Below are 25978 nucleotides of genomic sequence, written 5' to 3' on the forward strand. Positions count from 1 at the left end.
TAATATCTATTAGCTCCAACCGCAAACTAATTAAGGTACATTTTAACGGACAGTGCCATAATCCAGCGTTTATATTTATTTACAAAAGTATGTTGTTAGTATACCATAAAGAAAAATAAATATAAGCAAAAGATAATAAGACTAGAAAAAAGATATCTAGAGGTATAAAAACTCGACCCGAACCCGGAGCAATTATTCGATCAGCAAACAGCGGGGCAGATGTTCCCGCAGGTAGTCGAAAAGTTCGTGTGACGCCCCGGGACAGTTGGTCAGTTCCAGTTCCTGCAGGTGCCGCAGCTGGATCAGACTGGACAGACCGGAAGAGGTCAGCAGGGGGCAGCCGGCCAGCGACAGGACCTGCAGGTTGCGCATCGAACACAGGTGCTGCAGGCCGAAGTCCCGGATTTGGGTGCACCAGCGCAGGAACAACGCCGACAGGGACAGCATGGTCGAAATGTAGCCGACTCCGATGTCCGTTATGTGGACGCATCTGGAATGAATGGGATGAAAAAATGTGAATTTTAATACGATACTTTGATAGTATAATTTTTTACAACTCTTTAAACTGCAAGTATCAAATCTTTAGAGTAATGAGTCAATTTTCCTTTTCAAAATTTTATTAAAATATTCATCAATTAATGATAAATGTATTCATTTAAAGGTATGATCGTTAATAGTCAGCAGATCGTGGCCTAGAGGATAGCATCCTTTTCTTCTAAACCAACGTTCATGAGATCGAATCCCGGTCGTGTCATAACCTGGCACACATAGTATGATGCAGGTTGGCGGTTTTGTGGTTTTAGCATTAGTGAAATGCTAGCCGCGTATACCTTGGAATTGTACGAAGATCTTTTCAAGGGAACTTAGATTGCACTTGGACATCCTACCTAGATAATTGTGTGCTCGTAGTGCTACCGGTAAACAACTGCAACTCCAACCAATAGTTCAGGGGTGTCAAGTAGCATAGCAAATTAAAAATAATAACGCGGGGTTATAGCACAATAGATCAACTTAATGGTCGCAGTGGACTCTCTCCCCAACAGTTGCAGAAGTTGCACTTAACAAGATATACCAATAATAAACATTTACGAAGTTTGTCACTTTAATGTATTATGTTATTACCATCAAGGCGTTTCCACATTCAATGAACAACACTTAATTAGTACATATTGGGGCTTATTCTGCGAGGCGAGTGACGTGAAGTGACATAGTTTTTAAGAGTCACCGTATTCTAGCAGGCGAATGCCGTGACTTGAATGAACTTTGGGTGACTTAAATGAACTTTTTTTACTGTCACCGTATTCTCAGAGGCGAATGGCGTGACTCAAGTCGGTGCCAAGTGACTTTTGAAGTCGTAACCTATTCCGCAGGTGACTTGGAAGAAATAACAACGAAAATTTCTCAATATGACAAAATTTCAATGATATCATTGACAAAACTTTAAAATAAATGCTTTTAGATGGAAAATGTATTGAAAAAATAAAACAAAGGATTATTTTCTTAGATTAAATCTTTAATAGCAACATGTTTTTTTATAAATCAAATTTTTGAGGCAAATATTTTATGGATTTTAAAAAATATGTTGTTTTAAAAAGGAATTCTTTTTGGATAAATTTGATAAAAAAAAGTTTGATAATCAATTCCATTTAACACAATTCAGTATAAAAATAACCTTTAGTGTTTCCGAGCTACTCTTGATACGAATATACCTATATTTGGGGGTTCGTTAAAAATATGTGCCTGAGCATTGACGAATGTTGAAAACTCTATGCCGCTCAAGGCAAATTTTAGGAAATCCATGGAATCGTGTGAATTTTGTGAATTTAATGATATAACAAAAAAGGTGGTTTCTTTCTTGTGTTGCTGTTAATAACGAGTTTGAGAGTGGCTTATTCATGAACCTGGTTGTGGATGATGATCTTCTTAGCGGGTCAGAGCGATTTGTTCATGCTATTTAAAAAAAACCGTACTTTAGTTGATTAACTATAAAGCCCTCACCCAGGAAACCGGAATTTTCTAATCCATATTGAGGTATATTGTGTAACCGTTTCTGTTTTAAAATAGTTTATTTTCCTCTAAGGCAAACCGTTCATATGCTAATTTCCTTGATTTGAACCAGGGTGAACTTGCGACCGACTTTGTCGGCTCTAATCCAGAAGATGTACTGCTTGACCAGGTTTCTAGTTTTCTCGGACTTGGGGTCGAGTTTCATTCAGTCGTACACCTCGTAATCGTTCTGTCAGCCGGGGGAAAGAGTGAAGGCCAGCTCCTGTCCCCGCCAGATGCCGAAAGATGCCGGAGATTGTGCTGTTGTTGCCCTTTCAGAACAGACACACGGAAGCGAAGGCCTGCTTACGCATCTTTTCCAAACGCTGAAGTGAGTAGTAAGGAATGGACTTAGCTTCATCCTCGTTGGAATAACACCGTTTGAAGCCGTCGAAATTGAAAGTTCCCTCGGCAGAGAATCGAACGGATCCTTGGATTTAGGTTCCTCTGCTAAAGCCAATTTGGTGGCATACATTTCCTCGGCGGGTTGCGGTTCCTTTTTGGTTGAGGTCGGTTCATTTTCCTTGTGTTCCTTCTGTTGAGCACCCGCACCTCCAGCCGCCTTGCTCTGGAACTCGGAAAACTTATTTGGGTCGACTTCCGCTGCCTTGGCACTTAGCGTAAAGTTTTTAACCACTGCCTTAACCTTAGGCTGGTTCAGTACGAGGGAACCAACAGGTCACGGGTCGTTCGAAACGTAATACGCAATAACTTTGCTCTCGATCAGGAACTTGCCATCGGTGGTTTCGAAAGTCGGATCCTTTCCAGTTGGGAACTTCTTCGGAAAGTCGGAACTCTTGTTCGTTTCGCCAACACGAAAATTGTCACCTTGACACCAAAGAACTGTGCCGCAATCAGGGCCTTGTAGGGCGGAAGTTATCCGGATAAGTGTACAGGGTACCATGCATTGCAATGCATTCTGAAAAAAAAAATCAACTTTAAAAACACAAATTTAATTTTATTTAAGAAAATTACCTTTTCCTATCCATTTTTGTTTATGCTCAAATATCATTTGACAGTTCATATAATTCATTTTGGAGCTTGCGAATGAACACAGCGGCAAAAATTTAAAAAAATAGAAGGAAAGGTGAAGCACATTTTTTATGAATAGCTTAGGTGGTATCAAGAAAAAGGCTGATAAGATGTTTTGTATGTCAAAATGTTCGTTTACATCAGCTGGATCTGAATACAAACACAAAAAATGACCTTACAAATCCACCAAAACTCGTTTTTGTTGGAAATTTCCAATAAAATTGAACATAAAATCTAACAGATTTGCACCACCTGGGTGTGCACGCACGTTGGGCGAAAGCTTTTTTCGAATGAACTTCGATGAACAACCAATCCATAAACAGGGATTGAGTTCTAAGGTTATACATTTTCGTGTTTGCATGTGTATTAGTAGTAAAAAAAATAGCGATTTTTTTTTTAAATTTTATAAAAGTTGTTAAAAGAAATCAATTGAAAAAATGTCGTATGGTTTCTCATGCAGTGATGGTTTGAATCATTTGACTTGATTTTGAATCATTTGCTTATAACTTCTTTTGAAAACATTTTTCCCAGAAATGATGTTCTAAACTTTAGTAGAACTAGATCTTAGCTGCAACTTTTGTGACCAACACAAACCTGTATCTCTTATGCCTTATGAATGAGAAATCGAAAAGTTTAAATTATTGAGCAATGATCGTAATCACATTCATTTGGATTAGCGGGTTGGATTAAATCCTACAATTCATACCACATTGAAGATACATATTTATGACATACAAGAAAGTTGTAGCTTAGATCTGTATCTACTAAAGTTTAGAACATCATTTCATGGAAAAATGTTTTCAAAAGAAGTTATAACCAAATGATTCAAAGATAAGTCAAATGATTCAAACCATCACTGTTCTCATGTGTTTTGTTTATTTTTTTTTTATCGCAGTTTTTAAAGTCTGATCAATTCTGAAGTTCAAAGGGTACCAGATCGAGTTTCAAGCAAATTTGATCACAAAAATTGATTTAAAATAATTAAGATGTTTGATTTCTTAATCAATTCTATTTAAATAATATTATGGAAAGATTAACTTTCTTCCAAATAATAACAAAATGATTGGGCGTGCTTTTTCAAATAAATGAGATTATAAATTGAAGAAGACTGGATTTATTCAAGCAAATTCAGGTAAGCTCAGATTTTTTTTTTCAATCAAACATCTGTAATAAAATTTATTAACGAATATCTAAATGATTAAATGGAGGTATATTCAATTTTTCGGAAGAATTCATAACTTAAATACAAGTTCTCGGAAAAAGCAAAAGGAAAAAGTCTTCTTGTTTGATGTGCGTTGCTTCAGATTCTAGTCTCATAAATAGAAAAACTGGCTTCTAGGATGTTGAAAGTGCCCCGGCCAAACTCTGCGGGCTAATGCAAAGAGTAGTTTAAATTTATTTTCATTCACAATCAAATGAAACTCTGGGTCACAAACTGGTTTACTATGTTCGAATCACCTGGACCACTGGATTTGGAGTGCGCAGTTTTCGCCTCGGTTTAGGCAGCCAGGCACTTTGAGAAAAAAACCATCCGTCGCCCGTGGTCCTGTAAAAAAGCAAGCTTATAGAAAACCTTCAATATTCACTCTTTATTAACATACACTTAGGCAGAGGCTAACAAGCCTGCGACTGAAAAGCTTGAGAGGGCAAAATACAAAAAAAAAATAATAACTATACTTACCATACTTCATCCCGAATCCTTCTAATTTAGTTTACTCTGATCCACATTTTTACACGACTAGCCAAACTTAATTCGACATTTCAGTTTTCTATTCTTTTTGCAAGTCGAATCAAAGTATGTTTTGAATCAAATGCTGAAGTTTTTATATAAATTAAAACCATTTTCCTTTGGTTAAAAAAAGATTACTTTGTTTCAAAAGAAAAAAGCAATTCAACCATATCAGTTTTGTTGTGTTTCAAAAGCCAAGTTTTCTCTGCGTTTTGTATTATCAGCATAAATTTTCGAATGTTTTGTGAATGTGACGTAATCCAAGAAATTAAATACCACCCTACCTTCTTTAAATGTCCTTAAATATTTTGACAGTTTGCATAGTGAACCTGATGAAACTGGTTCATTGCCTCTGGAACGTCAAAATGAATGGAGTAATGAACTAGTCACCTGGCGTGAGTCGCCTCTCGGAATACCACGACTATAGTCACGTGACTACGACTAATGTGACTCCGAGTCACTTCATTCGCCTCGCAGAATAAGGCCCATTTAATAACCAGCCAAATTAAAAAGTTCATAACTTAATCGGAACCAATAAGCTAGTTTATAAAATTTAAAAAAATCCTGAACTGTACAAACCTACCTATATTTTTAATGTAAAGTCGGGCTCTGAATCCGAAAATGAAATTAAAAAAAATCATAATAGAACAGTTTTTGAGTTATGCTCCAAATATTAAATTTTGCAAAAAAAGTACTAATACTTAGATTCTTTTATCTCGGACTGCATAACAATAATTTGAAATATCTTTTTAACATATTGAACGTGAATAAATTTGCTATCGATCATCTGAACTTTACGTTTGCATATGATCACTATTATTGTTGATATTAGAGACTTATGATAGAAAAATAAAAAAACATCGAGAAGAGAAAGTTTTGTTTCATCCATTGTTTTAGACTCGGTGATAATATTTTAAAAATATGTTTTTCCTTGGACCGTAAATGTCAATTTGAAACAGAAATTTCAAGTGGTTATTTACTGTTTGTTTGTTTGTTTGCTTTTAACGTAAGATGAATATTGTTTAATTTTATAGTTCTTTTGTCTAAATTTTCTTTCATATGTTTTTGATAATAGTGAATAATCTTTTACAACAGTGAAATTTTACTACTGATTGTTTTTTTTTCATTCATGGATCATGTCGAAGTTCGAAAACAAACTATACACGTTTTGTAAATTGGCCCAAAAAACTGGCCAACTGCGCAATAGGACTTGATTTAGGGGTGCCTCATTAGACTGAGTCGATTTGGGGTCATTTTTGAATTTCTCAAACCCTGGGATCTAAAAAGCTTCGTCTTGGTCCAAAACTCATCTATGATTTTTTGCAGAATTTTTGAGTAACGTTTACATGAGTGAATTTGAACTTTTAGGGTTGTATGGGAAAATTGAATATTTTGTACAGATGAAATAAAAATGATGTTGACCCCAGGGTTTGAGGAATTCAAAAATGACCCCAAATCGACTTAGTCTAGTGCCTCATAGCGCTTAAAGTTTCGGGTTTTGATCCTCAAAAATAACCAAAGGGGGACCAAACTAAATTGAAAAAAAAAATTACTTATTATGCCAAATGGCTTAAAATGCATGAAACATCTAAATCTGGTTTTACCTCGAAAAAAAAAACTGAATCAAAGCAATCGAAAGATTCCTTTTAATTCAACCACGGTAAATGAAAAGTTCATATACCAGTATTTCGATAGCAACTTACTACCTTCTTCGGTGAACGTTTTCGATTGATGATGAATTAGAAGGAATCTTTCGATTGCTTTGATTCAGTTAAATCCTTCAACCAAGTAGGCTCACTACACAACAGAGTCGAAAAAAAGTTTGGTCAAGAATCGACTTTCTAGGACTAAGCCGTTTTCCAGAAAACCGGCCGTTTTTCGTCCCAGAAAGTCGATTTGTGAAAAAAAAATTGTTGGGGATAACACCAGATTTCGACGCTTATGCATTTTTAGGTCATTTGGCATCAACCTCAGTACTGGACTCTAGGGTGGGTAAAATTTCAAACACTGCAGTTTAACAACTTTCTTTTTTGGTCGAAACGAACGGCAGAAATTTGCAAATTTTTTAAATGAAATTTAGGCACCCGGATTTTGATTTGAAATTTTATATGGGAAAACGCGAAAATCTGTTCGGAGAATGTAATTTTTTTTTTCTAAATATTTTGTTCTCGCACAATGCATATGAAATTCCAATATATGGAGCTTACTAGAAAATTCTCTGGCTACAACTTTGCCGATGACGGCAAAGCGATAGGATTAATTTTTCAGTACAAAATATTAAATTTTCCCATACAAATATAAAAGTTCAAATTTACTAATGTAAACGTTACTTAAAAATTCTGCAAAAAATCATGGATGAGTTTTAAATCAAAACGAAGCTTTTTAGTCCTCAGGATTAGATAAATAAAAAAATCACCCCAAATCGACTCAGTCTACTCACTCCGACACTATCTTAACTACGCGCTCAATTCCTTGGCTATGACTTGGCCAGTTGGGTACTTCCATTTTGATGAATTGATGCTGAATTTGTTGCTCAGTTTCATCAGACGGTAATTTATTGATTTTATTTACAGCAAAATCTCATTCTCTTCTTCGGGAGAAACTTCTTGTTCGGTGAAAACGAAGTATGCTGATCTTCTCATGTTTCCCAGACATTTTTTTTTGTTATTTTAGTAGGGCTCTTTCTTCACACAAAAAAGAGGTCTGTTGGGCACACATTAGAGGTTTTCATATGCGGCGAAAGTTAAATTCAACTAACATGTTGTTTTTTTTCTGGAATATATGAACAAAATTTTAAAAAAAGCTATTAACATTGCTCGGAACTAGAAATGATCCCTCCAGATTCTTCGACGATGGACTCTGGTCTAACTTATGGTTTGAATTAAGAAATTCAGTAAGAATTAGCAGTAATTTTTGTAAGACTTCCACTGCAAACTTAACAGAATCTTTATTCTCTCAGCTTATCTTACTCGAAATCGGACATCAAATTTCAAACAAGTTGTTAAATGTTTTGGATTTTAGAAAATGTGATGTTCATAAAACGTATTTGGTCGTTTTCAAAATTCTTATCTAAAAACAATTTTTTCCGTCGAATCCTATCCAATTTACATGAAAAAGCTGTCAATTTTTTAGCCAACAACTTACTTATAGCGTTTTCGTTTATTAGTAGAAGCGACCTGGTTCTCCACGAGTTTTGCTCTACCTGCGGTCATTGTGTTCGTTTATCCATAAAGAAATCCTAGATTTAAACCTCAAGCAGGCGATTGTACCCAGTAGAAGTTTATCTAAAATCTTAAACTGTCTTGTTACAATAATATTTCTGAAATTGGACGGAAAGTCTGTCAGTGTTGCTAGTTTTTTTCATGAAAAATAGAATGCTCTGTATGGGGTATCATAACTATTTTCTCGCTACTACTATCGCTTTGGCCTCATTGGCAAAGTTGTAGCCAGAGAATTTTTCAGTAAGCTCCATATATTGGAATTTCATTTGCATTGCGCGAGAACAAAATATTAAAAACTACTAAAAAAGTTACATTCTCCGAAAAAAAATTTTCTCATTTTTCCATACAAAGTTTTAAATCAAAACCCGAGTTCCTTAATTTAATTTTAAAATCTGCAAAAATTCTGTCTTTCGTTTTGACCAAAAAGGAAATTTTTAAGACTACAGGGCAGTTGAAATTCTAATAAAGTTACAATTTGACACATCCTACTGGACACAATTGTTCGAAATTTGTATCATAGAGTTACCAAACATTTTGTATTTAGTTTTGTCTTTTATAGTTTCATTATTAAATTTCTAACATTTTAGCCATGCTTGTAAGTGTAGCACACTTGCGAAGAGCGAAAAACGAGATATCCCGTATTTGGTCTGGAATGTGTTAAAATAATAGACTGAGTAGATCTGGGGTCATTTTAAAAATTCTCAAACCCTGGGGTCTAAAATGGTTCGTTCTGGTTCAAAGCTATGCATTTTTTTTGGGAATTGTTTAATAATGTCTACATGAGTAAATTTGAAATTTTATGTTTTGTGGGGGAAAATTGAATATCTTGTTCACATCATTTTTGTTTCTTCTGTGGAACAGAGCCTGTTGATGGTTTTTGTGTCAATTTATAAATTCTCTAAAGGAAATTTTTCGCTGAACAACTTTGTCGAAAACCTTAATTTCGTATCAAATTAAGCAAAACAGGTTGAGAGCTGTTTAACAGGGGTATGTCTTTTGACATTGAAAAACAATAAATTAAATTGACATCAGTGATTACGCCTCGTAAAGTATTGCATGAAAAGTAGTCATGCAATACCTCGCTAGGCACCCAGCAGTTATGTCAATTCAATAAGACTTAAAAATACTACTGGTGGTTCCAGAGAGAAAATTTACAAACCATCTAAAGAACTTTAAACATCTTAATTTTACGATAAGGAACCACCTAACATTCAAATGGGGAATGCGTTAGACAAATAGCAGTAGATATAACTGAAAAATAGTCGATAGACCTTTTATCTACTGATTTTGCTTGATTCTGGATAAATGCTAAGGCCACCTGAATGAAGGATCAAGCCTTCTTTAACCATAAAATAGTCTTTTTTTCATCCCACAAAACTGCTTATAATTCATTTTCTTGGATCGCATGCCGTCCTAATTCATGAAGCATAACCTCTTAATGACAGAAACTGTAAAAGGTGATGATTGGTTATTTTTTCCAAAAAGATATAATACATAATGAATATAATATTTTAGACAATCGTGACTTTTAAGCTATTTCAATGAAAAAAATGTAAAAAAAAAATTATAATAATTTCTTTTGAAAAATTTCAAGAGAAAATTTATTTCAAGATTGCCAGAATTTTTCTAGCACGTATCCAGGCCGGATAGATCTGGGTTTATTGACCCTTATTCTGCGCCGCGTTTGAGGTGGCGGGACTCTAGTCACCTTATTCCGATAGTTGGTAAGTGTAGTAAGTGAAGTAGCACAGGTTCATTCTCAAAGCTCATTCGAAATTACGTTCCTCACCTAAAGCGACTTCTGGAATCGAGTGACTCGGGTGATTCGACTATCGTCACCTCACGCGCGGTGCAGAATTAAGACCAAAATCTACCTGGCAAAATCATAGTAATTTTTGACAAAAATCATGCGGATTTTAAATCGTTTTGTGGGCTTCCAGATTGATTCAACTTCTAGATTGATTAAACTTGGTCAAAAAATTCATTTCGGGACGCAAAACCTAAAAATCAACAATAAAAAAGCAAGTATCCGGGCCGGACAATCCGGGCAATTTTTTATAAAATACCTGGCAAAATCCGGGCATTTCATTTCTAAATCGATACCGAAAATCCAGGCAATATCCGGGCAAATTTTGTCAAAACCTAGAAACAATTCAACAATAATCAAGACAGAAGAATTGAAAACAAATTTTTTTTTCATCAAAATTCAAAAACAAATTTGAAATCGTATTTTAGTCTTCGAAAAATCATTTCACGATGATTTTTGCAAAATCTGCTCATAAATTTTTGTTTTGGTGGCTAGATAAAAAAAAATTTGCAACACAATTTAATATTTCATTTGTTTTATTTGCCAAATAAAGTGAAAAAATCCGGGCAAAATCCGGGCATTTTTAAATGAAATCCGGGCAACCGGGCCGGGCCGGACTGTTCTAAAATTTTGTATCAAATATCCGGGCAACCCCGGATTAAACCGGGCAATCTGACAACCTTAAATTAAAAGCTTTCCAAATTATCAAAAATAAATTGCAGATATATGATTCATAAAAAACATACCAGAATTAAAATGAAATCATAGAAAAGTGGCTCCAGAGAGAATGCTTTTTTTCCTTTTTTCTCAACGATTTTAAACCAAGTTGGTTTAGAGAATGCTTTTAACATCTTACACTTGACAAATCATCAGTATCACATCGAAGAGACCCGAGTTTTCTTATGCTGTCTAATTGGATAAGTATTTTTAGAAGGCCATTTGGAGCAATCAAAAGCAAACTTGGTCTTTCTTAATTTACTTTCTGCTTTTTGCTTTTAGACCCATCGATCAGGAATGTAAAAAAAAACATATCCTCACGTGTAACGTGTTTCGTTTCCATTTGAAAACACTTCCGTCGTTCTTTGTGCTGTGCACACCCCAAAAGTTTTCAGAGTTTGCTTTTAAGAAAAGTTGAATTGCCTTCAAGAAAAGTTAAATTCGAAGCAGGGGTTTGACGATGACAACTGTTAGATACCATTCCTTCTAATAATATGTATTTTTGGTGCGAATATTTTGGAATTTACCAATAGATCTCGTTGTTCAGTTCAATTTCGACGATTGTATTAATAACATAAAACGAAAATAAAACATACGTTTATGTTCAACTGAGGTGGATGTAGGCTATATGTTATTGAAGGTCTTGTACCAGAATTTTGAATATCTTTGCTGTTTGTTAGTTTGAAAAATGTATTTTATTTTCGTTAAATCAAAACTCACCGGTCAAGCGTCAGCTCCTCCAGCTGGTTTAGATCACAGGCAATGTATTCGAGGGCGGCATCGGTTATCCGGGGACACCAGGACAGATCGAGGGCACGCAGCTTCTGCAGGTTTTCCGCAATCAGCTCCACGCCATCGTCCGTCACTTTACTGCAACCCGATAGCGATAATACTGTTAGATGGGGCAGCGAATGCACTGAAACAAAAAAATATAAAAAAATTACAAACTTTTACAAAGAAATTTTAAAAAGATAGTCTCATCATAAAAACGTAGATGTAGGTCGAACAATTTTCAACGAAATAAAATGTTTGGAAAATGAAAGTTGTGACGCATCGGATCAAAATTCTTTTCCCCTGTACCCGATCCCATCACGTGTTATAGGCGTCCCAAATTTCCAGCAATAAGCAAATGTTTTAGGTTATGGAACTATTTACGGCGCCATTATTATATCCACTTTATGCTGAGTTATTACGGCGAACAAATGCTGCATCAAAATATCCGTTGCAGAGCCCAGTATTGCGATGCTGTTTTTGCTTTATCATGTTTGTTTGCGAATACTAGTACACATTCGTTTGAAAGTTTGAGGACAACTATTATTGAGAATGTTTAAATTCAAAATTTCTTTTATTTTTAGGAGAATTTAATGTCTAAGCTTACTCTTAATAATACTTAATAATTTTATCCTCGTTTTGTGTTATTTATTACAAAGCTCATGATGTTCGTAATTCCCCAAAATTGAAAGTCAGATTTCAGAAGCAGAATGAAGGCTCAGAATGAAAAATAACCTTTCAGATTCACAATTTGAAATTTTAAAGCTGAACTTCTACGGAATTCTGAGAAAATTGGAAATTAGAATAAGAATACGCAATCTAAATAAACAACCAACACGAAGATCTAGAAATTTAATTTATATTGAGAATTAAGAATCATAATTTGGAACTGAGATTCATACTACGATTCTAATTCAAAACTCGAATTAAGAATTTTTAATTAAGATCAAAATTCAGAATTGTAGTTCAGAATCAGAATTCATAATCATTTTTTTTAGATTTAAAACCAATCAAGTTTTTGTATTTTTTCTCAAAACATTGTAAACAAATTTCCGACCAGCAGTGTTTGGGCAATGAGCACAAAAAAACCAACGATTTTTATGAAATATTTTTTGTGCTGCTCATGAAATTCCTGGAAGAGGCAGATTCACAGTCCGTAATGTATACCAACATCGAGCGTTTGTTGTGGGCGTTTCTTGCCATCATTCAGAATTTGTTATCCTATTGGAAAGGATAACAGAAATGGTATGTTGGTAAAGAGGGGGGTAAAAAAAAGATCTCATCCAAGTCCAACCAAATGGAGTGGGAAAACTGCTGCTGCCAGAACAGCAATTATTTACCGTTGAATGGTGCTTTGAAAGTTGGACGAATGATTTCAGCAGGTAAACACAATGCCAAGCAATAATGGCGTGTCTGTTCAATTCCAAACAAACAACAACGAACGGAATGCAACTTATTATGAGCTTTTCCGGAGGAAGGAGACTGTTCAACAGACATGTCAGAAATTTGTATTGTGCATTGTCAACGGTGTAAAATAACATTCGGGTAGCAGCTGTTTTCATAATTTGTGGCAGGTGTAGGAAAAATAGGGCGTTCGAGTATTTCTAGGAAATTTTATTCCATCAAGAGACGCAGCACAGGTACAATGTAACTGACATTTGCATTTATTTTAGTTGAACGGTCTTTGATATACTTTAGAATTCAACTTCAAAAATATCAACAAAATTTCACAATTTAGTTGCATTGCATGGATAAGTGCATATATAGAACTTAGGTGGGTAATAAAAATACTTAATTTTCAAATTAAAAACAGTAGGGGGGAATGGGGATACTTGATCCCCTTTTCTTATTTTCATCATACCTTTTTGGGAAAATTTAGCAACTCGCCGTTCTTTGCATTTTCTGACAGCGTCTAATTTCGTTTTTATGCTTCAAAAGTTAGAACGATACATGAACTCGTAGACGAAATAGAAGCATTTCCGTGAGATTAAAAAAAATTCGTGATATTTTTTAAGTTACAGGAGACTTGATCCTTTACTCGGGCCCTAAGACAACGGCTTAAGGAAGCTTTTTTCATTACTTCAATAGAATTGCCTCCCATGTTGATTTAAAACTGACATTCATTCATTGAACTACATATATTCCTAATATTGTGTTATGAAATTATGCAGGAAATAGATCAATCCATTAAGTACTTTTGAGCCAACTAATGATTTATTTTTCACATTCAAGTTCCCTCATTGTCGTACCAGGTCCTTAATTCCGTCGTACAAGGAGACCGAAAAAAAATTGCAGTTGCGGTTCATGCAATTGGCATTAGCTTACTTCAAACGGATCAACCGCGCAGGATAATAGCAAACGTTCTCTCAAGTAACCAGTCGCAATAAGCCATGAAACTAAGATAGCTTCATTGTAAAAAGGTCTACCATTGCTTGGCTAATGCATCTGCAGGCAGCAAAATATTATTCCTTCCATAAATGCTACCGAAATTGTCTCAAACTATCGAGGGATAGTTTTAAAATTTTGTAAGCAGATCAAAGGTAGCTTTATTGTTGCAAGGTAGGGGAAAACTGTACAAGATGCACCAGCGGGGTAAGATGGCCCATGTCATTCTTTCTCAAATATACACTAACCTACGGCATCAAATGATGTATTTCTTCATTTTTATTGTAGCAAACAAGCTTTTTCATCATTCAATAGATGAAAAGTTCACAAAATCTACTTTAGTTCTTAGAACAGAGAAATTAATGGAATCAGCGTGAAACTTGTAATTTTTCATAAGTTACATATAAGGTTTTATGGTAAAACAGCCTGCGCAATCTGATGAAACTACAGCTTATCGTTTTACCAGTCATGTGCACTTTCGGAAGACTATAAATATTTTGTTGTATTTTATTAACTTCCTACAAATTTTATCAAAAATCAATCATATGAAAATTGGGGCAGAATGCCCACAAGACCACGTGTTTTACGGACAAATTTTGAATGCTGTTAACTTTTGAGAAAACCCGAATACCAAAACAAAATGCCATTCTTTTTATTTGCTGACTCCCAAATTACGATAACAATGCATAATTATAACAAATTTCGTCCTAGTTCGAGTTAAAACGGTGCATCAATATTCGATTCGAAAAAATTATCGGCCGCCATGTTTGCCGCGATATCACTATCCCAAGTAACAATTTAAATTATTTAAGAAACTGCAAGGGCGCTACAAAACCTCGTTATAAAACAACGTTTAGTTATATTAACCCCATTAAAACATCTATATAACACTTATAAGAGTAAAAAGGCCCACCTACAGGAGGTTCTGAAGTGAACATTTCAAGCACCCTATAAAACCATCCGAGAGCAGGTTGCAGATAATTAAATTAAATCTCGATGCGTAAAAATAATTTTTCGTGAATTTTTTGTCCGAAAAGGGTTTTGAATTAGAATAAAATTAGCGTACTTTACAAAAAAGAAAAAGATTTTATTTGCAAAGGCTAAAGAGTGACTTTTATGTTCCTATAATTATATTTATCAACTTCTTGATATCTCTATGTGTAAAGTTGTTGCGCGTTCAATTTTATCGATCAAAATTGAGAAAAACTGGGAGATAAACCGCGCGCCCACTTAAAGTGACGAAATATAAAAGTTCATTGCATAATTTTGTTTTACAATCCAACTTTCACCGGATCTGTTTCAATGATTATGGTTTTTTCGACTAGATGACAAAATAGGACCATTAAATAATAAAAATTAAAACTCACTGGGTATAAATCGTTTAGAAAATATTTATTTTAACATTCCATTCGTACAAAAAAACACTTTCACACAGACGGCTACCGCAAGCTAATTCACTAAAATCGTAAGTCATTTCACTTCCGTGGCACTTCCCGAAGCTGTATGAGTTCTCCGGATTCCGAGAGTTAGCCTTGCATGCTGTAAGTCCTTGGGAATTTGTGCAGGATTCTGTAAAATTCACAATAATTTTAGATTTAAAATATAATAGATTAATTGAACACCTACCAATTTCTTTTTGCTCCGTTTATTTTGCATTGTTTCTATATTTTTTAAACGGTGGCGCGAGCGGCTTTTCCCTAACTTCTGCATGTCAATTGATTATGAAATCTGCTTCAGTTTTAATATTATAATCAATAGATTAATCGTTGGAGAAAACCACTCCAAGAATTCGGATCCGATTTCTAAAATTATTTTCAATTTGTTTACGTTTAAACCAAAGGTGCCAAGTGTCCAGATCGATGCAGGATTAGCTTGATTTTCAAGACACCGTCCTTATTAAAAAAAAATTTGAACTGTCCTTATTATTGAAAAAATAGTCTTGAAAAGTACCGATTGGTCCTGTTTTTTCAAAAAAGAGTATCAATTATAATTATGTAAATTTAAAGTTGAAAAATAAGAACATGAAACGTATCCGTAATAGAATAAATCAACCCATTGAACCGATGATAATCTTCGGTGCAAATAAAATATTTTTGAAAAAACCACCTGGCATCTCTGATTACAACCTCCCGATTTTTTTTTCTTTTTTTGAGCCTTTGACAATTCATGCACGTTCATTTAAGAATACCTACTCCGGTTTTATACGAGGTTTTGAAGTTGCTGTATAGTGGCCTTGAATGCGGATATAAAGACATTAATATAAAATAATATTATACTAGATATGGGTTTTATAATTTATTTTATAGTCGTTTTGTAGCCTTCTTGGAGATACAATATATAACGATCTTCGCCAAATAAGCTTTACAGCGATCAACACTTTTTCAATGCCTCTAAAAAACCTCCCTTTTTTCTTACAAAACTATTAGGAGTTTAAAATGTTACTTGGGTATATCAGACAAAAAAATTGAATTTCGTTGCCTACTTGAAGGCGTTTTATATATGAGGATATTAAAAAGTGTATTTTGAAAAGCGAAATTTTCGATGAGTTTAGCAATACTAAATGATTTTTAGCCAAAGAATGGTTGTTTACAAAAATACGATGAACATGTAATTAAACATTCCATTGACATTCTCTTGACCGGACATTGTCCAACAAAACAGCATCTCAAATGGATAAACATTATTCAAAACGACGACTGTCGATTCTGCGGGTTCGAAAAAGAAACTGCAGAGCATCTTCTATGCAACTGCTGCGCCCTCCTAAATAGGAGAGAGCGTGTACTTGGGGCAAAGTTAATAAGCGCACAAGACATATGGTTGCATATCAGCCCTAAGAAGGTTATATCATACATCTTTGATATCATACCCGATTGGAATAAATGCTTAGTCAGCAAACAACTGTCACTCCAATCAATAGTGCAGGTGAACCTGACAGCATATAGTAACGCGGGGTAAACACCACAATAGATCAACTACTGGTCGCAGTGGGCTCTCCCCTACAGGAAAAAAAAAATTAAACATTGGATGTTTCAATAATTACATTCCGTATAATCAATGTTCTATTTCTTACCACCCTTCCTGTTTGGTGCGTTCTGTCCACTAGTTTTGGCATTCTACCCCGCGGTTTGTTTTCTGGCTGTTTTAGTTTTTTGACAAAAATATAGTCAAAATCGAGTTTTTATCATATTTTTTGTTTTCGATAATACGTAGATTTCATCCTTGAATCGTCGTCAACTTTCAATTTGGTTCTTAAATGATTGGTATCACTATAAACAGCAATTATGCTTAGCTGGTGCGTTTTATACAGTTTTACCCTACCTACCATTGCTTGGCTGAGGCAATTATTGGCAGCACAATATTAGACCTTACAAATTGTATCCACCCTGCAAATGTATTTTTTACCAACACACGCTCATTTTCATTTAACCATTTATGGTTCAAAAATAACCATTTTTTGGCTTTTCCTTCAAAACTGCCAATATGGTTATTTTTTAATAATTTATCACAGTAGAATTTCAACCATTTGTTTAGTTCTCCAATATAAACCAGAAAAAGGTTGAAAATTTAACCTCAAAGTAAAAATTTGCCTTTCGAATCATCTTTGCCGTTTCATCAGTCTTGCAGACACACATTTTTGTTTTGCATTGAATTTCTCCATCAAATCGTGAGATCAACAAGCAATAAGGGGAATTAGTGATCGTGAAGGAAATTAGTTTGGAGGAACCAAAAACGCATACGGTAATTGTTTGTATTATACATAATAATTAAATAACTATCAAATTGTTTTTCAGGATTCGGCAAAACTTAAATCTTCCGAACCGTTACCTGATCACCGTCAGCGAACCGCGAGGTAATACCTCGCTAGGATGCCACCAAGGATTGACGATGTGACAACAGCACTTCCAGCGCAGTTGAGTTTGCCGTGGGGAAAACTATTTACTAATTTTACTGCTACCGGATGTGGATGCTGCTGGATTCACTTCTTGAAGCGGATTAATAAATTGGTAAATTGTTTGCTTTTAAATTTTTGTTGTTGAGGCTAAGTATCTGATTTTATTTTAGCTTCTCGAAGATTTTGTGTTGAAAGCAGTCTCTGTCAGCAAGCAATTGACTGGTTCAACTGGTAGGACTATATCCATCCCATTATTAGGGCTAGGTCTCAACAGAGTGTCACCAAGAGCTTTCTACATGGTACCACCATTTCCGGAGTTGGACGGTTTGAAGCAATTCCGAAGCACCGTCTATTCTAATAACGATGGTGCCAAGGCGGCCAAGGTGGCCCAACTTGCTTAATGTTCCCGCACCGATCCTCCACTGCATAGGGCCGTGGTAGTAGACCTCCACTGTTGACGATCCGGAGCCAGCGTCTTCACTTGGCCGACAGCCCAAAAGCAAGCTACAGGGAACAGTCTGTAGTGAGTTTATTCCACAACAGCTGGCACAAAATAATGTACTGTCCCAGAAAGATTTCAATTTCTGCTGATTAAAAATGTGATATAAAGAAAAAAAAAACTATTATGAATAAAAATGTACTATCATTAATCTTTCTTCGATTTTGAAATGTCGAATTAACTGATTTTGCGATGACATTTTATGACAAATCCTCATGAATCGAAAAAAGCAGCTCATTTGAATTTCGGTTGAAAAGTAACCATTTTTTAACTTCTCCTCCAGAATCCCATTCGGTTGAAAAATAACCATATTCGAACTTCTGCCCTAGAAGTCATTTTATGACTTCTCATGGAGAACTCATAAAATGGCATTTCCCGGGAAAAGGTCAAAAATGGTTATTTTTGAAACGTAAATGGTTTAATCATTTCTAGCGTGCACACTCTCCAACGGACAGCGCTGCCATGAGTCAGGTTTTGTCTGTAAAATAAGATTTTTTAAACGATCATCCAGACATTTTTCACAAATTACTTTGCAAAAATTTACACAGAAACCGCACATATCAAAGAACATCAACATTTTTAAAAGAACTATATATTTTTCTACATAATGACACTGAATAGTAAGAGATGGGAGAAGAGGCAGAATCACACATGCGTTTTGTCAACATTTGTATTCTTATTCATGTGGGAGCCCTGGCGAAGGATATCGAAACATACACTCATCCGAAAAGGAAACGTTAAATTCACCTGGATTTTCACGTAGGCGCTCGTTGCGTGAATTTTTGCTTGACTTACGTGAATCACTTAGAGGTCAATAAAAAAACACTTGATCCTTACGTGAAACTCACATAATTATATTCTGTCCAAATGAAGACACATTCGATTTACGTGAAAATCCAATGATCCGCGATGTTTAGACGGAATGGGTGCATTCTATGCGATGTTCACGTAGCTCTTAATGGGTCATTCACGTTAAATCTCTGTAAAAGAATACCGGTACTCAATATGGCGTGGTTCCAAGTTCAAGCACAGTTGTTACAGGCAAATAGAGATATTTTGAAGCTGTATTTTTGTAAGTATAAAGAATTTAGCTTTTTGATTGTTTTTTACAACCTTTTTTATTTCTTCTATTTAAACAGAATGTGGAATCGGGTCAGCTGCAACTTCAGATAACCGCTATGGAGGCACATCAGTTTCGGGAAATGCCATTTTTGGACGATGTTATTGTGTCAATTAAATGAAAAGTGAAAGTGTAAATAGTGTAGTTGTGAAAGTGAAAAAATAGCTTAGTGTTTTGTAAATTATAATAAATATCCATAATAAAAATCCTCAAAAATAAAATATTTTTTATTTAAATGATATGAAAAAAAATTCCTACATTCTTATTTCAATGAAATCTATGTGAATCGCATGCAGCAGAACGAATCCCTAGAACGAAATCTAGAAAATTTTGTTACACAATTTTGTAACATTACCCCCAAGGCAACGAAAATGCAACCATTCGTTCGGTTAGTGGGCGCGAATCTTTCTGGTGATGTTGTGAAAATTCTCTGCCAAAGGGAAGAGGGAAAGAAAGGAACGAATGTCATTCGTTAGAAAACCAGAATAAGGGTGATAGTGTATTTGAAGTGATTTAAGGATTTTTTTTATTTTAACCGAATAATCTACAGGATACATAATTAATTTAGTAAACAAATATTTTAAAACAGGAGTGAGCAACCTTTTGAAGCAACGGACCAATTTGAATTTGAAAGCCTTTCCGCGGGCCGCACTCAACTAGCAGAGCTTTATGTAAATTTAAATTTTTCAATCGAATTGAACTTTCTTGAGAATTTTTATTCTTGAATTCAGAAACATAATTTGGCTTTCTATTAAAAATAAAAGAAATTATTCATAGGTATTTCTATAGTTTGTAAAAAGTGTTGAGCCGTTTCCTGAGAAATGTCCCTTTTTATTCGAATCAATGGTATTATTCATCATCACTTCCATTTAAAAGTCTTCTGGAGCTAAACCACAGCGATAACTTAAAGTGAGTAAAATATATTTAAGTGAAATCACTGCCTTCTCAGCGTTGGACGTTGAGTAGTTATTAAAATTAATTGACTTTAAATTCTTCTAATGCGCATTTTCAAAATATATTATCACAATTCAAGTTTTGTTCCCTAAGACTCGATTATTCGGCGAAAAACGATTTTTTTTAAATCGAAGTACCGTAAAAGATCATTGCATTCAGAGAAAAAAATCACTATTAGGATAGGCTTTTTAAAGCTGATTAAGAAAACCTTTTTTTTTGTTTCGATTGTAGTCGTTATGTGTAGTTTGTTATAGAAAAACTTATCCGCTACAACTGTGTTCGATGTTTACTCTTGGCCTCAAACTCACGAATATTGGCTCAGGAAGCAACTGACTTGCCAACTGAGTTACTACACAAGCCCATGAAAATCTTATGATTTTCGTAATGTGGATTGGTTATTTTCAATGTAAAAGAATCAATTTAGCGCGATTTTTCTATGAAATTTCTAAAACTAGCATCACAGCTAATCGTCAATAAACTTTTAAGGTCGAATCACAGAGTTACAGATATTTTTTGATCGGAAATTCGCAATTTTTGTCGGACACTTTGATGCTGAATCATGTCGATAAGAAATTTTTGAACGTTTACAATCATTGGAACGAAAAAATAATGACTTCGCTATCAAGCTTAGATATGCCTGTGTTCAAGAACCTTCCAATTATTTGTTTGCTCTACCGACTCGCTTTCATGGATTTTTAATTTTAAAGTGGTAGTTCAATAGTTAAGAAAAATATGATATTTAGCTTAGCTCAGCTTGATTGACTACTCACATCCACCTTTAATCGTTGAATCTGAAATGCTTCTATTTTTTTAAACCGATCTCTAAACAGCTTCTTCAAAGCTTTATTTTGATCTACCATTTCTCATTATCATCATTTCAAATTCCACGATCGCAGGCGTGGCTCAGTAGAACAAGTTCCACATCGCCAATGGTTGCTACTCCGTGATTGACCGAGGCCATCAGTTTTGTTCAGAGGTCAAATGAATGGTGCCTGGGATTGACAAAACATTCACAATGCCCAAAACTGATGCTCTCTCTTTACACATCAATAACGGCGCCGGCCATGTCCTAGTAGTCAATAGATAGGTTTGGAAAACAGAGAAAGGGATGAAAGAAAAATGTCGCGCTCTAGGACCGAGGTCACCTCTGCATCCTAGCAAATCAATTTTGGGTTGGAGGTTTGGGTGAAAGGATATGATAAGGGGACACTTTTGACTAGTGTAACGATCTAAGTTTTCTACCATAAATTCACCAACGTCTCTACTGTGTCATGGAAAAGATCTTGTTTCTGATACAAAATTCTAATGTATTCCTCAAGCATTTCTATCGACGATTATCTTATTAATTGCAATATAGTTACATAATATCAAAATCATTAAAATAACAACATATTTATGAAAAATTTATAATTCTATGGAACCTAGTTGTTATAGATATAAACACTCAGGCAAAATCTTATTATAATTTTCATAAGGTACGTCTTATGAACCGCTTTTAGGGGTGCAAACTTATTGTTCATAAGAATCTTATGAAATTCTTTCGTTTTTCATAGGAAAATCTTATGAAAATTAGAAGAAACGGCAATGTGAAAAAATAATGAACACATTCATTCATTCCATCAGTTTTTCGTCCTCCAACGACACGAAGCACTCGCCAGTTGATAGTTATTAGTTTTCCTCAATAGCTAAATGTTATTGTCATCTTCTGAATAGTAAGTTAGATTTGATCTTTTTGCTGTGAACGTTTAATATATTAGTAAACTAAAACATATTTTTTATTTACTTTTCAGCATGCTGATCGGCAAAAACAACGCAAGGTCGAAGAATTGGATGCGGCAAAAAAAAAACTTTGGTTGAACCGGGTGTTGATGTGCTGCTAATGGTGACTATTAGTGATTAAATTTTAAACAAATTAGGTTTACAATAAAGTGAATCTTTTCAGCATCAAATATCTCAAGTTATTCTATTAGAAACTGATTTTCTATTTCCATTAGAGCCTCTTATGAAAAGCAACAAATCCCCATTACATTAGGTGTTCATCTTCAGAATTCATTCGCGTCATAAGATAATCTTATGAATTTCAATGATTTTTCTTATGGCGCCACTTCATAAGAGAATCTTATGGCATTCATAATAGTATTTTTCTGAGTGAAGAAATACATATTAATCATTCCAACGATGTTTTGTTTTTCAAAATTGCCTTAAACTATTTAAAACAGCTGCAATTGCCGGCAACTGGAAGATATGAAAGAAATTATGCTTCGAAAAATACAAGATCTTTTATAGGACACTTCGTCATTTATAGGACAAAATGTTCGTCTGGAAAAGTTATTGTATATCTTGAAGTTTTATTTCACAATTGTCTTAAACATTCATTTACTGACTGACTATAATTTTGATTAGACCTTAGAAATAATTTTTCATTTCCTATACTACCTTCTCTCCTTTCAAAAAATGAAAGAGTTCAGTTATGTCAATTATGTCAATTATGTCAATGTCAATTATCTTATCGCTGCAATGATAAGAAACAAATACAAAATTTTCAGAATAAAAATCTTTTAAAATTCCTTTGTTTCACATAGGTTGACCACTAGATGTTTTGGGTTTTGTAATTATTGGAATTATATAACTTTTCACAAAATTTCACTTGATGAGCTTATGTTACTGTAACTTCACATAAATCTCTGTCCCCCTTATTCTGCGCCGCGCGTGAGGTGACGATAGTCGAGTCACCCGATTCCAGTAGTCGCTTTAGGTGAGAAACGTCTTTTAGAATGAAGTTTTTGAGGTTTTCTCCTAATCTAGTAGTCACCGTGAGGTACAAATCGTATGCTCTGTCACATCGGCTTCGAGAATAAGGTGACAAGACTCACGTGACTCCGACTCGACTCGACTATTGTCACCTCACGCGCGGCGCAGAATAAGGGGGTGTATCTCGTTTTGCACAATTTTTCAAAGTCTTTCATTATCAATTTTTTATAACTTTTTCAACTGATAAATAAAAAATCGCGAACTGTTTCCTCAGTTATTTCACGCAAGCTCTTTGAGTTTTTTCAGATTACCTCGAACAAATCTCATATGTCAACCTAATTTAGCATATTTCTATGCAACTAAATTTGTTTCTCTGAAGCAACTTTTTTTTCGAAAAAGGTTCTTGGATTGTGGAACAACATCGTTCCACACGTTCCACGAAATATGTATTTTTAGCAATCGCCTCAGATAAATTCCTATCGTGGTTGATGATGATTCCATTAATAAGCTTTTATTCTATTTTTTTTTCGAATGTTTAGTGGGTAACGCAATAATCATCCTTAAAACACAATTACCGAACACGACCTATCTTATCAAAACGCGAACTTTGCCTTTTTGTAATTTATCTTTAAAAATCTCGAATCAAGTGCTACAAACCCGGGCAGAATATCCACATCAGCACACACTTTTCTTAATTTGCTCAAAATAACGATGATTCAGAGAACGCAGTAAACAAATAACTGTTTGGGAATACTAAATCAAACCTTTGAAACCATAAATCTTTAAAAATGCAATTCTGGGGGCGTAAAGGTAAAGAAATCAATTTTATACACTAGTCACCTGGCATATCCCCGTGGCATATCCAAATAAGAAATTATTAAAACACTTATCAAAAGATACTTAGCTTCGATAAGTCGTAGAATGGTTTGGATCCTTTAGACGTCCGTTAGCAGTCCTGCTTGCATTTCATTGTAGGTAATTCTCAATTTATCGTTTGCTCGTAAGTGCGAATACATTTCAGTTCTTAAATTTTATTTTGCTATCCACGACTAAACTTTAAAAATGAGGGTTCGAGAGACCTTGAAAATTTTTCCGCTGGAAAAAAACACTTCCGTCATCGACGGTCACAGCCTACCGAGTCCCAATAGTTAAGAAAAATATGATATTTATAGACAAACTCCACTATTAACTTTAGCCAATAAATCATATTGCATCTATGCCTTAAGAGCACAATAAATGCTAAAAATGCTAGAAAATGAACTACAGGTGTTTTGAAAGAAGCTGTGCGCCAAAAGTTGTTCTTTTTTAGTAGTATTCTTAACTACGTTTGATTCCCTCCCATCTCATATCATCAAGGGATCTGGTATTTATGTAATTTAACTGCTTCAAAGCAAAGTAAAACTTTTTTTTCCAATTAAATTAATTGAACGATTATTCATTTAGATATCCAAGTGCCTTAATATTTGCCCGAATAGTAATTTTAGAATGGATTTTTGGATGTTAGTTTTAGTTGTTTTTCCCGAGGATTAAAAATTTACCCGAAGATAGCATTTCGATTACCTAGAATTATAATAAAAATATTACTAGGGTATATGCAGTTGAGTGTTTTGATCGGTGCGGTCGAACATTTTCACGCCTCATTAACAGGCATTTCATTCATGGTGAATGAAACGGGGATCAGGATGGAGGCGAAACAATGGTCACTTCACAGGGTGACAGGGCGACTGCGGGATCAATGATCTGCCATTTCATCAATAAAAATCGAATGGGGCACATGAAGCGTATGAAGTCTGAACGTGTCCTAGAATTCCAAGTATCCGTTATCACTCATTGGAACGCCCATCCTTCATTCCAAAACCCCTTGAGCAAGGTTGCCAAAATCACAGAAAAATCTGTTATTTTACAGATTTTGAGAGAATTCATATCACATAATCTGATTTTACAGATTTTTTTTTTATTTTAAATGGATTTCCTAAATTACATTTTTTTGGCTATTTTGAAGTTTTGATTTCTTACTTTAGATCAGAAAAGTATGATAAGATTGGTAAAATTAAATGATTTTACCCAACTAAAATGTATGAAAGACCCAATTTATCATGAGTTTAAAATGAAATTGAAAGAAATGGCATCACGGAAAACCGTCACAGAAATTTGGATTTTTGAAAAACACAGATTTTTGAAAAAAAAACAGATTTTTTCTTGGCAACCTTGACTTTGAGTTCAACTAAACTCACCCACATTCCGGAGATTTGCCACGCTACAGTCTTCCTGTGACCTTGATGACGCGCTTGAAACTGATGAACGCGCAGCTTCGCAACTTATCTGAAACTCATTGTTTACATCCGATAATTTGAGAATTATTCTATCGAAATTTGAGATTATGAACATAATCTAATGTTACTTTCGCGGAGTACCTCTGATTCTCCAAAACACTCCCAAAACCTTTAACGTATTCAAGTTTTGTTTCTGAAAAAAGAATCTATTGATTCCAGCTGGATAACTAACTTATTAAAGAATACTCTGATAGGTTGTAAGCATTTGAGAAATATATTTAAAGTGCATACGTTCATTAACGCTCTTGCTGCTAAACCGCGACGCTTCCCACTTACCGATATTAACTACTCCATGGTTCGTTAGCTCCCAGCAGGAGTGTAACCGTAAGATGCTTAGGCTGTGGCTTTGTTTGGGTGAGAAATAACCTAACGCTGCATCCGTCACGTGATACGCCTGTGGTAATGGATGAAAGAAGAAAAAAAACCCTTTCAGTCAACGTCAGTCCTCCGCCCTTTGCCAACTGCGTCGAAAGGGGGGAAATTGTTTTCCCTCAATAAGAGTATGACCCATCTGCTCATCCCCGACTGAAGGAAGACTGACCTGCAGCGAAAATTCGTACAGTGAAGGCAACAGTTGTGCTACGGCTCCGACGGCTTCGTCCGCCACGTTGATGCAATCCGCCAGGGAGAGGGACACTATCCGGGGCGTTAGGCATGCCCAAAGACCAGCTTCGGTGATTTCATTGCATCCGGCCAGCTCCAGCTCGAAAAGTGACTGCAA

The 25978-nt window shown here is 34.9% G+C and overlaps 1 protein-coding gene and 1 long non-coding RNA gene across 2 annotated transcripts; both read right to left on the reverse strand.

The window, feature by feature from the left end:
* Positions 1-6: 6 nt before the first annotated feature.
* Positions 7-25978, reverse strand: LOC129742638 (F-box/LRR-repeat protein 16; the record flags this gene model as incomplete). The annotated part of the gene is made up of 4 exons (XM_055734566.1): positions 7-490; positions 11273-11468; positions 25534-25651; positions 25799-25978. Coding segments are annotated over 4 exons (792 nt in total), but the record flags the coding sequence as incomplete, so codon positions are not given.
* On the reverse strand, positions 15080-15501 carry LOC129746566 (uncharacterized). Its single transcript, XR_008737319.1, has 2 exons — positions 15335-15501; positions 15080-15277 (listed from the first exon to the last, which is right to left on the reverse strand). It is a non-coding gene; the product is annotated as an uncharacterized LOC129746566 (long non-coding RNA).

Source organism: Uranotaenia lowii, chromosome 2 (assembly GCF_029784155.1).
Source record: "Uranotaenia lowii strain MFRU-FL chromosome 2, ASM2978415v1, whole genome shotgun sequence".
NCBI lineage: Eukaryota > Metazoa > Arthropoda > Insecta > Diptera > Culicidae > Uranotaenia > Uranotaenia lowii.